The sequence below is a fragment of the Rhagoletis zephyria genome, unplaced genomic scaffold, assembly GCF_001687245.7.
Source record: "Rhagoletis zephyria isolate East Lansing unplaced genomic scaffold, Rhagoletis_zephyria_1.1 Rzeph_scaffold_07169, whole genome shotgun sequence".
NCBI classification, from domain to species: Eukaryota; Metazoa; Arthropoda; class Insecta; order Diptera; family Tephritidae; genus Rhagoletis; species Rhagoletis zephyria.
The window spans coordinates 1-14,318 of record NW_016164252.1 but is presented as its reverse complement, the minus strand read 5'-3'; the positions used below and the strand labels follow the sequence as shown (position 1 = coordinate 14,318).

General features: G+C 34.3%; 1 protein-coding gene across 1 annotated transcript in view; it reads right to left on the bottom strand.

The window, feature by feature from the left end:
• Positions 1-14,315, bottom strand: part of LOC108373942 (serine/threonine-protein phosphatase 2A 56 kDa regulatory subunit delta isoform-like) — a gene marked incomplete at its 5' end in the record, with an annotated part of 23,189 nt that extends 8,874 nt beyond the window's left edge. The window contains 2 exons of the mRNA XM_017629888.1: positions 10,349-10,850; positions 13,314-14,315. Of these exons, the coding sequence (XP_017485377.1) occupies positions 10,349-10,850; positions 13,314-14,315 (1,504 nt within the window). The remainder of the gene's footprint in view (positions 1-10,348; positions 10,851-13,313) is intronic.
• Between the last annotated feature and the right edge of the window lie 3 nt (positions 14,316-14,318).

Below are 14,318 nucleotides of genomic sequence, written 5' to 3'. Positions count from 1 at the left end.
TTTATCGATTTTGCTACCGATATTATTATCGCTTTTGTTATCGATATTTTTTGCTTAGTGTGTGCTTTTGTTTTTTTACTTGGATATGCTCTTAACCATACCACGTATTCTACGTTTAAATTTAGCGGCTGTATCTCCGATACAGCCTGCAGGTCAAGACGAAGGCGCTGGACTGTTCCTTTTTTTATTTAACAAGAGCAGTAAGAAGGTATTTCACTTTAAAGTGCTCGGAGCTAATTTTGGAGAACATCATTCAAGATTTTCGCAAACCGAAAATGCATCACTGAGAGCATTACTATTGAGCTAGAAAACCAAAACAAAAGCGAGAATTTGTATACGTTTTGCAATAGAATTAAGCTATTTTATAATTTAAGTATACTTTTTCTCTTATTCGGTGCGATATACATATGTATGTATTTATGCAGCGATACATATATGTATGTGAACTATTTTGCAATACAAGTAAAATGCTAATCTTGAGCGCAGTACAAATATGAAGTTCTTGAATTCCATCAATGATGCCCTAATGTCGACTGCTCAAATTTTCACGAAGCTTTCACCGCAACCGTGCGTGTAAAAAATTTTGTGCTACCAAAAATTTCACCTCTGGAAACTTTATCCCCATAAAGGACATCACCACGGTTTTTTACTGGATGTACTGAGGTAAAAATGAGGCAAAAATACTATTCCAAATTTGGAAGAGTACGAGAGCCCCCCATTGCAAAATAATAGCATGCATAGATAGCAAGCACCGAAATTCTGTATCAAATACAATACCACAATACAGCAAAAAAATTAAGTGAGCGAAATGAGAGGAGTGTGAGAAATATGCAGCAATTCCAGCAACAAAACAATTAGCAAAGGGTCGCATTTATTTTGCTATGCTTTTTTGCAAAATATATACATACATGGGTTTGGATGTGGCATATTTTGCAGCGATATGAAATGTTGTTTCTCATGTTTTTTGTTGTTGTGTGTTTGCAAGTTATGCAATCCGCGCACACCGTGCCAAGTGCAAAGGCTTTGCAAGATTTCGAGAATACCCCTAGTGTGATTGGAAAAGCAAACAGATATGAATACCCGCATACATACATACTTGTGCATACTTATGTATGTATACATATATACATATCGCACACGATCTTCAAAGGTGGCACAACTCAAAATTGCACGTTTGTCAGAAAATGCGAAAAACTATTTTTAGCACGTGTTTATCATATGGGCAAGGGAGACTTTACCTTAGGTAGCTTTTGCTGAAAGGTAAATAAAAACTCTGTGTACAGTTTAAGCGCATAATTTCAAAAATGCCAAAGTTTTAATTGTGTCACTTTTGAAGACCGTGTGCGATATGTATGTATGTATATGTATGCATATTCATCATTATATAAATATGTATATATATATGTCCGTATATACACATGTACATATACAGTGATGTGAAAAATAATTGGGTCACGACCTTTTGGATATTTTACTTTTGTTGGTTAATTTTTTTTTTTATAAAAATACAGCCCATTATCTAACATAAAAGGTATAAGTACAAATTTCGAACTTTGTAAAAAAATTCAACAAATTTCTACAACCACAAACTGTTTTTAAGAATTTTTAGAAAAATTCTAGTTATTAAATTCTAGCTTAATAAAGTGCAAGTTTCAAGTGGATAAGAATTCGCGTTGATTTTTTATAATTATTTCGGATGGTATTATTTTCTTTCATAGTTATCGAAAATTGTGCGTTTTTATAAAAAATAATACACATTAAACAAACAAAAAGAAACATAGTCCAAACTGGTCACAATGTATGTTCCTATTATTTTTCACATGGCTGTATATGGATATATGGACGCAGTGTGGATGGCCTCGCACTTGAAATTGCATTGGCAAATAAAAAGCTCCAAAAAATATATATTTATGTGCATATATACATACATATGTATTTGAATATGAAAATCAAGAAGAATATAGAGGCTGTTGAAAATACAAACGAAGGTGATGCACTCCCTTGGATGAGGCGGGAAATAATAACACACAAATGTGCATACCTATGTAAATACATATGTGAGAGGAATTTTATGTGAAATATCTATGGTAAAACTGCGAACATCGTGGATCAAGCTGATACCTGGGAAAAATTATCGTCTTATCTGGTGGTAAGATATTGAGTATTGATAGGCCACCCACACATTGATAAGTTTTCAATTACAGTTTAATTTTTATTTATAAAAATATAGTTCATTCCACAAAGTTTCAAACTTTTAGTCAGAATTTTAAGAAAACTTCTAGAGCATGTTTAAAGGGGCTTCAAAATCCCGTTGAATTTTGAAAATTTTTTTTTGTTTGCTGACGGCGAATTTTATTCATGTTTTGAGCAGACTTTATACGGAAGAAAATGCACAACACCGCCAGCTAAAAAATTACGGGGGACTAGTTTTCTCATTAAATTTGTACTTAATGCATATTTAGTATGTAGATAGAAACTGATAGCTGAAATCAAGTGTTATTCAAAAACTGCATAAAAATTGCAAATGGCTTTTTTCTTAAAATGTCATATCTTTCACCTAAATTTATTTGATCAAATTGAGTAAATGATCTGAAATTTTAAGAAAACGTATTTTCCTAGGTTTTATGCATACGGCCCATTGTCTTGTAATGTTTTTGGAGATGGGCAACTCTCGTTCTCCTGGCCTCAAATGCTACAGAAACGAAACGTTTGCCTGGTTTTCCCCCAAACACATGTTAAAAGCTGTCTAACTTTTTAACCGACTTGACAAAAAGGAGAAGGTTATCCATTCGACGAACTGATTACCTCCTCCTTTTTTGGAAGTCGGTTAATAACCCAAGTATCTGCACTTAAGTTTAGAAAAAATTTTAAACTAGCTTAACAGTTTCTTTAAATTGAACAATTTCTCATACAATGCTACGCATAAACATATAGTTGGAGATACGTTGTGTTAACTGAAGACCATTTGAAGGGGTTAGAATCAGAAAGATCTAAGTAGGTCTGACATTGTTTTAAGATAATTAACGTTAAAGTTGATTACTTATTGTAAATTGTAGACCCTTATGATTCTAACCCCTTCATTTATCCATTTGAGTTAATATACTTTTAAAGCCTTATCACTTAACAATAGTTACTACTATTAAAATGTGGAAAATACAGATCGAAAAGTTGCGGTTCTGCAATTCACTTCAGAGAGAGATATTCAATCAAAGCCACTCTGAATTTAAATTGAATGGGGTTGAAATGCACTCGGAAGTGAGAACCTGCTTGATAAAAAAAAGCTATTTTTCCGTATCTCGACTTAAGTTACTTAAAAAAACGGCACAGATATGTTTACACCGGACTTTACACATTGTATTCACATAACATATGTACTTATCGCTAACTTAATAGTGCAAAGTTGCTAAGTCCAATTTTTTAAATTTTACAGGAGGAAAAGAAATTCGTATAGCCATTTCCTTCAATCTTTGAATACAACATTTTGCGTGTTTAAATTAATCAAATCAAAACAAAACTCCATATGAACAAGAATTATTCGATCTTTATTAAAAGATTTCGTATTATTTTGGTTTTATCGGATTTTCGGTGCCTCTCTTTTGGTATTAGCAAATTGGCCCTTCATTGAATATTATAAACGAGAAAAAACAAAAATTGTACCTTAATCCTTTTCGGAACGATGCATTTTTAATATCTCTTGCTTCCTCTATCAAAGTAACGAGTTTTCATAAAAAGTGGACTTAACAACTTTTCACTCTCAAGCTAGCGATATGATTATGTACATGTGTTAATATGTAAATACTCGTATATATTTATGAGGCGCTTAATTTGAGAATTCTCAAGTGACAAACAAGCAATGCCGATACTGTTCCGTTAGTTAGCAAGGAGAGTGAGTGTACTTGCGTTCCGGTATATTGTGGATTTTTGAGTTTTTTTTTTTTTTGATTTGCTTTTTGGTTCCCATTGACACATCGGTGCCAATGCGCTAATTTTAAACGGCAAAAATATTGCAAAATTGCATTTTTAACGTTTATTTCTATTCGCTACTACCGCAACCATTGGCATGAGCTTTAGCTTATAAAAAATAAAAATAAACAACAACATATCATTGCGCTAATTTGTTGCCTCACCGCAGTGGTATTTGTATTTGCCTGTTTCTCTTGTGCTTTATTTAGACACAGCGAAGCAGAGGCAGTAGCAAGACGATTCAACTAACAGCAAAGTTCGATGGTTAAAAATACATTGTACCCAACACACATTTGCAATAGAGTATGGTATTGCCCAATTCCTTGAGGATTAACTTATGAATATACTTAGATAGATACACACATACATTGACTTAAACTAGTATTAACCCTGCAAACCATTTTTTCAGAGTATTCTGCATTGTAAAGAAATTTTAAAGAATTCGTTAAGATTTAATTAGATTCTTTGCTGAATTTTCCATTCTTTTACGAAATTTCGGAAGAAAATCTGTGAAGCAACGAAAATAATGGTGCTATGTGAAGAATATCTTTCAGAATTTTTCCAGAATTTTCTTTATTTTTCGTCCATAAATTTCTTTACGAGTTCGTGTCAACCACTTCATATAACTTTCTTTGAAAATTCGTAAAAAAATCGTTACAGAAATGAGATACTCCTAACGATTTCCTTAAGATTTCGGGAGCTTTGGTTTGCAGGGAACTTCTTCACAAAGTTTTTCAAGTTAAATTTTTTGTGCTATCTATATATTAATACGTTAACAAAAATCTTGTCTCCGTTCTTTTGGCGATTCTACCGAAACAATTTCAAAAACACCGTTGAAAAGGTATTTCTCTGTAGAGAAGGAGAGTTTTTATGGATTCAGAATTGGTTGAAAATTAAGGTACGATTTTGGCCTTAATTTGTTTGAAAATTTAGGTTTGTGTGTGTAGTGTTTGTTGCAACCTGTTCAATTTGAGCCGCCGTTTTCGCATTTTATTTTACTTCGTATTTGAAACTAAACTTTGTAGTAAAGATAAATGTGAAGATGAAGAAATAAATGATAAAAACGATTAAGAAAAAGGGTGAATGCAAAGTTGAAGATAAAGACGAAAATGTAAATAATGACAAATATAGTGGCGTTCAAAATAATAGCTAAAAAATTCAAAATTATGCTGCTGGCAACTTATCTTTATTTATTTATTGTTAAAAATTTTCATTTAAAATATGGGCCGATCTTTATCGGATATCACATAAATAAAAGTTTCAAAGCACATACAAATTTCGGGTACGCAGTTTTGTAGCTCATTCAATTTTAGTGTAATAAAGTGCAAGTTTCAAGGCACTACAAATTACCGTTAATTTTTTAGATTTTTTTTTTGTTGAGAGTGTTGCGAATTTTCTTCCATATAACGCATGAACAAAACTTACTTTTCTAAAGATTCTGATTAAAACGTTTGAAATTTTGATGACAATTTTTTTTAAGTTTGAATAATTTTTTTTAAACTGGTATAAGCTTTGAACTTTTTATTTATGTGCTATCTGATATAGATCGGCCCATATTTTAAATGAAAATTATTAACAATAAATAAATAAAGATAAGTTGCCAGCAGTATCATTTTGAATTTCGCTGCTATTATTTTGAACGCCACTAATAAGAGGGTAAGATATTTTATTGAAATTTTTCGAAAGAAATCGACATACATTCAGTCATAAAAATTTAGTTATCGAAATTTATCGGATAATCGAAGTTTATAGTTATCGAAATTTATTGAGTTATCCACTCTTATCAAGTTTTCGCAACGTATCGAGTCATTCAAATTTATCAATGTTTATTGAGTTAACACATTTTATAGAAACAGAAACTTAAGTAGTTGTCGAAATTTACGTATGGTTGTCCGGCCATAAAAACTAATGGGACTATTGAAATTCGCCAAGTTAATGAAATTTATCAGGTTATCGATATTTATAGAATTGTCATCACTTATAGAGATCAATATTTATTATCGAGTTATTGATATTTATTGATTTACTGAAATTTGTCGACTTATCAAATAGAAGCGTTTGGATTTTTCAAAATATATCGAGTTATCGATAAGTTTATAGAATTATTACTGTTTATAGCTTTCGAAAAATATGTAGCTATCAAAATTAACCGAGATATCGAGATTTATAGAGGTATCCAAAGTTCATCGATTTATATCGAGATATATAATTTTTTTTTTTTTTGTTAAGAAATTTATCGAGCCCTCGGAACGCACATTCGAGTTACCGAATTTTGTTGAGTAATGAGATTTTAGTGTTTTTGAAATTCTTTGAATTTTCGATACTATCAAATTATCGAAATTTATCGACAGACTGTAATGTATCGGGTCAATTCCAAGTCCTGCCAAAGTCCTCTAAATACCTTCACAGAAAAAAAAAATTTTCATGTTTTATTTCCAAAGCAGGAGATTTTCCGATAAGTTATTTTGTACCTTATAAACTGAACGAAGTGCTAATCCAGTGGTCTTAAAAACCTAGAAAAACGGTTGAATTTCGACAATAACTGGCAATGCAGTTTTTATATAAAAACTTTGTGCAAGCTTTAACCAAACTCATATAAATCAAAGTTACAAAATTTATATACAAATTTTTTGATGAATAATCAGAATTTAGAACAAATTACAACTGTCGGTAGTAGCGATTTAAAGATATTAGTAAACATATGCGCTGGCCCAACGTTACAAAAAACTCAAGTGAATTTTGACTTGGATTACAAAGTTGCAAAAGTCTGCGAATTGGGCAATACTATTATAAAATTTGTTATAGTAATATTATGTTTAAGGTTAATTTTCCAAGCGCGTTACGTTACTAAAATTACTATTGAAAAAGTTGTTAATATGCATTTTATGTCGAATATACTTTTTATATTGACATCAGTGCCACCAGCGGTTCCATTTTTCGCAGATCAATATCCTACTGCGTTTCACCCAAACATGATAAATGTGAAACAAATCAGAGCTTACAACGATTTTTCAAAACAATATCCCGACCCTGGCCCCACCTAACGAGACCATTTTGCAAGGAATAAAACTGAAACAGAAACCGTAAAGGTTTTAAACCATTTCGTTTTTCAAACCCGAAACCGCAACCGGAACCGGAACCGCTATGTTGACCTAAAAAGGAACGAAAGTGAAAACGTTTCAAGCACAGGCTTCAATCGGTTTACAGAATTTTATAAAAATCAGCTGCAGGATCTAGCAACCAAAATTTTTTTTGCCTTGCCTGACAAATTTGTTGACTAGTATGTGGACAGCCTTACTTTTAATTCGTATGTATCGTAACTTATGGCAACACTGATAAATGTGCTGCAATTCAATGCGAATTTATTATACAAGGCGGTAACAGTACTGAAGTGACACATTTTACATCGTTTTACTTCACTTTCCATAGCATTGTTTCTTAACAGATAGTTATCGCAAACTATCAATAATTTCTGCTGGAAAGCGTTTCTCAACCAAAAAAACTAACAGCTCTCTCTCGTTCTTACGCTCTTATTTTTTAGCAGAAATTAGCAGCTGTCAAAATGGATAAACAAAAATTTGCGCCAAATATTTTCAATAGTCAAATACATCGATCAGCTGTTTACTTGCTAGTTTTGCGTTTCTTTATTTCGCTCTCTGTGAGCGTAATTCTCCCATTCGTCTTCGTCCTGATAATTATCTGCTAGAAAAGAAAATAAACGAAGCCAATGATTTGTTTAGCCAAAATCAGCAATATTTTGCTAAAATTCTTGTTAAGTAGTAATTTGGCAAAGTAACGTTTCGGAAAATGCTACTAAAAAATGCCTAAAAAATTAAATTTCCGATCTGGCGTCGGTTATTTGGAAGAAGTCATTTTGATTTTCATTTTGAGATGTATAGTTGTAAAGCTCACAGAAATGAATGGGTGGATAAAGTTTCATAATTATTTAGTAAATATTTGACGAAAATAACAATTATATTTTACTTTTCATACATCTTCAATTTTACAGCAAAAAGGAGACGTTTAAGTGAATCCGGTGATGACGTTGTTGCTGTGTATCTGCCGATGAATTTTTTTCTGTCAAACTTGTTTTAATTTTTTTATTCCAAACCCAAAACCGAAACACTTTGCAAAACCGAAACCTAACCGGAACGTTATTTTGAATCGGTTTCATTCCTTGCCATTTTTGGCAAAAATGTTCTGAATGTTGAAATGCTCGCTTGCGTGCCGAAGCATGCGAGGCCCCGCACTTATAGACAGCAGAGGCCCATCACATATAACGCTGCGTTGGCGCCGCTTTGACAGCAGCGCGAGTAACGCCAGTGCTTTCTACAATGAAAGCTGGGCAGCGTTGCCAAATTTGGGCTATGTGGAAGGCTGCATTTGATTTCATACTGAGCGGTTTGCGCGCTCTCACTTTCTTCCAACTGTCTTTTAACAGCTATTTTCGCATTTCTCGGAATTCTTCAGAGTACAAATTGAGCCTGCAGGCACTGTAGGCAACTTAGTTCTTTTCGCACTAAATTTAGTCCTTTTTTTTAACTCAGAACGCGAAAATTTTGAGTTTGGTGCTTGGTGAGTTTTTTGGTACTTTTTTTTTTTTAGTTTGAAGACACCAAAACTGTAAATCTGAAAAAATGGAAGTTAAATTTAAAGAAATTGGAAGTCTCTTAAANTTTCAATCATGCCAGAATTACATACGGTAACTTGTCATTGCCTGCAAAAACGTCCATGTTGCTGGGACCAGGAATCGATCTTTAGACCTTTAGTTTGTGCTAAATTTGTTATATTCTTTACGAATACATATAAAAAAAGCACCAGCATCTCCTAACAGTAAAATGAATAAGGGACCTTTTTAAAAGGAATAATCGACTAGGTGTTTTTTACACAAAAAGATTTTTTCCACTCTGCGCCGGTGGATGCGCTCAAATAAGACACTTGAAAAAGGGAAATAAAATTCTGTTATGTTTCAGATGTGAAGCGGTCGGAACGCGAAGCTCTTTACGTTCCTTTAGTCCAGGAGGTCGTAAGAGACTACAGTGTAGATTTCAACTTCCACATAAATACTTCATGAAACTTCATTTTTTGTTGTTACTTTCATTTGATAGGAATTGTAGAAAAAATTAAGCAAAGCAAAGAAAAATTAATATTCAAACAGCGCAAATCTAAGCGAAACGGCAACGCTGGACCCAGCAGCAAAATAGAAAATATGAATAAAAATGTTTACGTCGCACGAAAATATTAGAATTTATAGAAAACAGAAAAGACTCGAACGCCGAGCAAGAAACATTTCCTTTGATTAATTTGAATCGGCACACCTACAATAAAATTTTGTATGCATACAAAGTCCATAAAATCCTCCGATAAAAAAGTTGGTGCTTTTTCTTGGGTTTAGTGCTTTTTCAAATTCAAAACTTGGCAACACCGCCTGCAAGTCTCGAGCCTTCTTGTTTTTACAAATGAAAAAGTATGCTGCCTAATGCAAACGAGATTTTCAAGCAGGTGAAGACGGCCGGTTACATAACCAGTATATATTATAGAAAGCAGCCAAATGGCCTATAAATGAGTTAGACATACGACTTTTATTTTTTTTGCGGTGGACTTTCCGCTGGAAAAATAAAAGTAGTGAACATTAAATAAAAAAAGGAATATAGCTTAAACAAGTCAAAATAAGGCGTTTCTATTATTTTTGCCGCCAGTGCAGTAGTAAATCAGCTTAGTTTTTTACAAACTATGTATAGTAAATAAAAATGCAATTTAACTTTTGTTTCCTTGAAAAAACCTTTGTTAGAAAACAAATATTTCGTGCCCTAACCGGCAAAAAAGTATAAGCGCCTTTTATCCAAAATTTTATTTTTAATGCAGAAATGCATCTAAATGCTCTAGGAATATTTCTGCATCAAATGGAAAATTTTGAAAAAAAATTTCGCTTTGGCAGCTTGGGCTCGATTTTATGTTGTATAAAATACAAAATTCAACACTTCCGACTCGATATCAAGCAAAGTCGGTTCAATGTCTTAGCATGCATTAAAAAGGATCAGAAATGGTAAAATAAAAATAATATAATAATAAAATCGGTTACGATGCCAAATAAAACGTACGAATGCATATGAAAATTGAAAATAAATTTATTTGCTTACAATTGTTGGTGCAGTGAAAATGAAAATGCAAACAATTACATACATATCTAACTGAACTTGACAACATTTTTCACACGTCAGTTTACATACTACATACATACATATTTCTCAAATGAAAGTATACATTAAAATAAGTAGATAGTAAAGTGCGCGTAGGTGATCAATTAAATCAAGCGAATCGTGTTGACAACATTTTAACAAAAAAATAAGGAGACATATAAAAAGGAGCAAATGTTAATAAGCACCTCGCAGTAGCGGCAATGGTACGACCTCCGATGTCGCAGATGGTGAATGGAAAAGATTGCGATCACGTGCGCGCCCTGGACTTCCGGTGATTTGCTGTAATGTTTGCGGCGATAAAATTCCGTTGCCAGTCGGTCCGTCGGCGGTGGTGCTGCTGCCATTGGCTTGGCCATTGCCATTACGAGTAGCATTAGTACTATTGTTGCCTCCAGCGCTGCAACCCTTATTCGACTCGTCGCCGCCATTTTGAAAATGCGCCACAATAGAAGTGTTTAGTCTTGTTGCTAAAGATGTACCATTTCCGCCGGATGTGGCTGTATTATTGTTGGTAGCACTACTAATACCCAACGAATAACCGATACCGCTGACAATATTTTGTGCCACATTTGTCGGTTGTCCTTGACAGCCGTTAAAACTATTCGTCGCTACGGCCGCAGCAGAATTGCCAACATTCTTTGTAGCATTCAAAATATTTTTGATAGCGGCAGCCGCACTCACTGGCGACTGCTTGAAGGAAGGCCACCGACCGATTGTGGAGTGTTGTAGAAGCGCATGAAGTGGGATGATCATATGATAAATGGCGATAGAAACAAACACAATAATTTCGGCAGTGATGTGATCAGCAAGGGAGGGATTGGATGTGGCGCCAAATCGCGATGAGTTGGTTTTGTTATGTGATAGAATTTTTATAAAATGAATAGAAATTTACAAGCATCAAATATATGTAGATGTATATATGTAACAGCAATTCTTTTTTCCTTGAACTTCAAATTATATGCATGATTTTGAGCGAATACAATCTTAACCCCTTTATGGAAACGAGCATATAAGGCCGGATTTACAGTTCATCGTTAAACTATTTGTTAACGCTTAATAGCGTTCGCGGGTTTTAATAAACGTTTAAAGCGGATTCCTTTCGATAATAAAAAACCAAACACGTTCGATTATGTCAAATCCATTTATTAGAGAGAGGATAAAAAAAGGAAGTTAGCTTTGACATCAAGCAAGCCAGAGTTGCCAGTAGTTTGTAATAAACAAGTACATAAGAGATGCCAAATAGGCGCGAACACTATTATTAGCTTAATCGAATCACGAACGGCAGTATTTGTACGGCAAAACCGGCCAAAAGTCATATAAAATCTGGTCTATTGAGACATTTATTTTTAATAAAAACTTTCCGCTCACTTTTTTTGTGGGTCTTTTAGGTACTTTGGAATCTTGGCTATTCACGTGTGTTATAAAACTGTCGGCTTACATCCGCCTTCTTCCGCTCTATAAAAGGATTTCATGAAGAAATTTTTCCATAAATCAATTCGTAATACTTATCTCTAATTAATGCAAATATTTTTTTCTTCATGATTATATTCTCAAAGAAGAAAACCGCTGTTACACCTGTTTTTGTATTAATTCCGGTGAATATAAATATGTACATATATTGAGTTGCCACTCTTTTGAAGAGGGTGCGCGATATGTAGGAGATTCAATGCTCGAATAATTCAAAAAGCTGTAAGTCTGACCTTTTATTTGATAAAAAGTACGCAACGGTCGGATATTAGACAAGGATCTGGTGAATAATTGTAATATGAAATTGTACACTACAGCTATCTACTAAGCTTCAACGAGAACTAATTATAAGATCTTGGCCTCTGTGAATTTGGCTTTAATTTTTAATGTTCTGTATTAATGTATACATGTATGTGCAATAGCGTGGGCCGAAAATTGGTTGGTTATAGCAAAAATATGGTTCATTATGCTCTAAAACAATCTGTGTAAAAGATGACAGATTTTGGTCAATATCTTAGGCTTGCCCAAGTCCATCAAGGTTCAGGTGCTAAAAATTGTTTCTTAACTTACCTCGATTCTCTACAAAAAACGTCCATATACCAAATTATGTAGGACTAATATTTTCGAAGATACTTGCAATTTTAGTAAAAAAATGTACTGATTAATGTATTTAAAAATTGTCATCTTTCACACAGATTGTTTTTGAGCATAATTAACCATACTTTTGCTATTACCAATCAAAATTCCATAAAAGCGGATTTTCGGCCCACACTAATGTACATACATACATATGTATGTGTGTATCGAAAGTAGTTTGTTTTTTACTTTGCAGGCTGTGTCGCTAACGCTGACACACATACAGTGAGTGAAAGTGAAAATCGTATTTTTTTTTTTATTTAAATTTTATTAATTTTTAATAAAAACATAGTTTACAATACAACAAAAAAAAATGTCCATATCAAATAACATGCGATCGTTCGTGTTATGGAAGAAAATGCGCAACACTGAAAGAAAAATCCAAATCGATATCAAACTTGCTCTTTATTATACTAAAATTGAATGGGCTATACACTGCACAACCAAAATAATTCTGAATAAAAAATGTGAAACTTTGATGAAAATTTTACGATTTTCTTTTAATTGTTGCAAAGTTAGAAGCTTTTATGAATTTTGTTATAGTGTGAACTATGTTTTTTATCAAAAATTAAAATAAAATTTAAATAAAACGGAGCATTTTCAAAAAATTTAAAAATTTTTCAGTACGATTTTCACTGACACTTACCGTATGCACTATGTATAAAACTTGATGTGCCGAAGAGAGCGCCGTATGTGAAGTTCTAGCTTAAGGTCAAGAGTTAAGACTGCTTCGACTTTTAAAGTTAGAAACAAAAAGAAAAAATCCAATTTAAATGTGGATGCACTCGATAACTCGGGCAGCATCATTTGCCCCTTTCCTTATCTTCAGCGCATTCATATTCGTTAATTTCGCATGCCTTGGGCTCGAAATATCAATTGGCTTGAAAATTTTACAAACATAAATGAAGTTCTAATAACGAATTGTAGAGCAGTTGTAGATAAATATGTACATATGTATGCAGGCAATAATGAGGTTTACATATCAACATATGATGTTCACTAACAGCTACATACATGAAGAAGAAAAATGTAAAATGTCAATCAAACCTTATTGTTAGTGGTTAGCGATGATGTGGCAGCTGTTGAAAGCAGTGATGTAGCCGAGGTGGCAGCTGAGAAGTGTTGTGTCAGTGTCGCAACCAGAGATGATGACGTTGTCGTCGTCGATGTGGTGACAATGACAGTACTAATTGAATTGATAGCAGCACAGTCGACACCAGCACCAACGCTGACGCCAACGCCAACGCCTCCACCAGGCAGGCCACCGGCCACAGCCGTGCTTGTACCAGACGAAGTCGGCTTCGACATGCATGCAGATGCCGATGACGATGTCAATGTCGTTGCCGGTGTAGATGAGGATGATGCTAACAATGAGGAATATGGAGATGTATTGTTGGCGGACATTACTTTATTGGAATTGTACGTATATGTAGATGTAGATATGTTGGTGGAGTTGTAGATCGAGGCAACAGCGGCGGAAACAATGCCAGTGGCGATAGGAGCAGTTGTCACTGACGACGATGTGTTGCTGCTTTTTGTTGTTATCGACGACTGCGTTGCTGATCCGGTGGCCGCATTGTCTGCTGGCTGTTGCTGCGGCATTGTGGGCATAATGCAATGGTTGTTACCAACTGGGTGAGCGGCTCTAACTTGCGCCCCTCCTACCAGAAATTTCGTTTTGATTTCCTCAATATTAGTGAATTTGAATTTTATATCGCGATTTGCTGCAGTTGGTTGTCGTACTATGGAGCCGCCGCTAGTGCTGCCTACAACACTATGTAGGTCGTTGTCGTCGTGGCCACAGCGGCCGTTGGCGTTTGGCAATTGTGGCCGATTGACGTAAAAGTCGCCGTTGTTTTCGGCCAATTGATCAAGTCCACTGTGAAATGAGGGCGACTTGGGTATGCCTAAGCCATAGTAGCTGGCCACGGAATTCGCGGATGAAAGCGCCGACGTAGCGGCCACTGCTGGAGTTCTCGTGGCTGTTGAAATGGATGCGGTAGTCGTTGTTGCTGTTGCTGTTGCTGCAATGGATATTAATGGTGAGTTTTT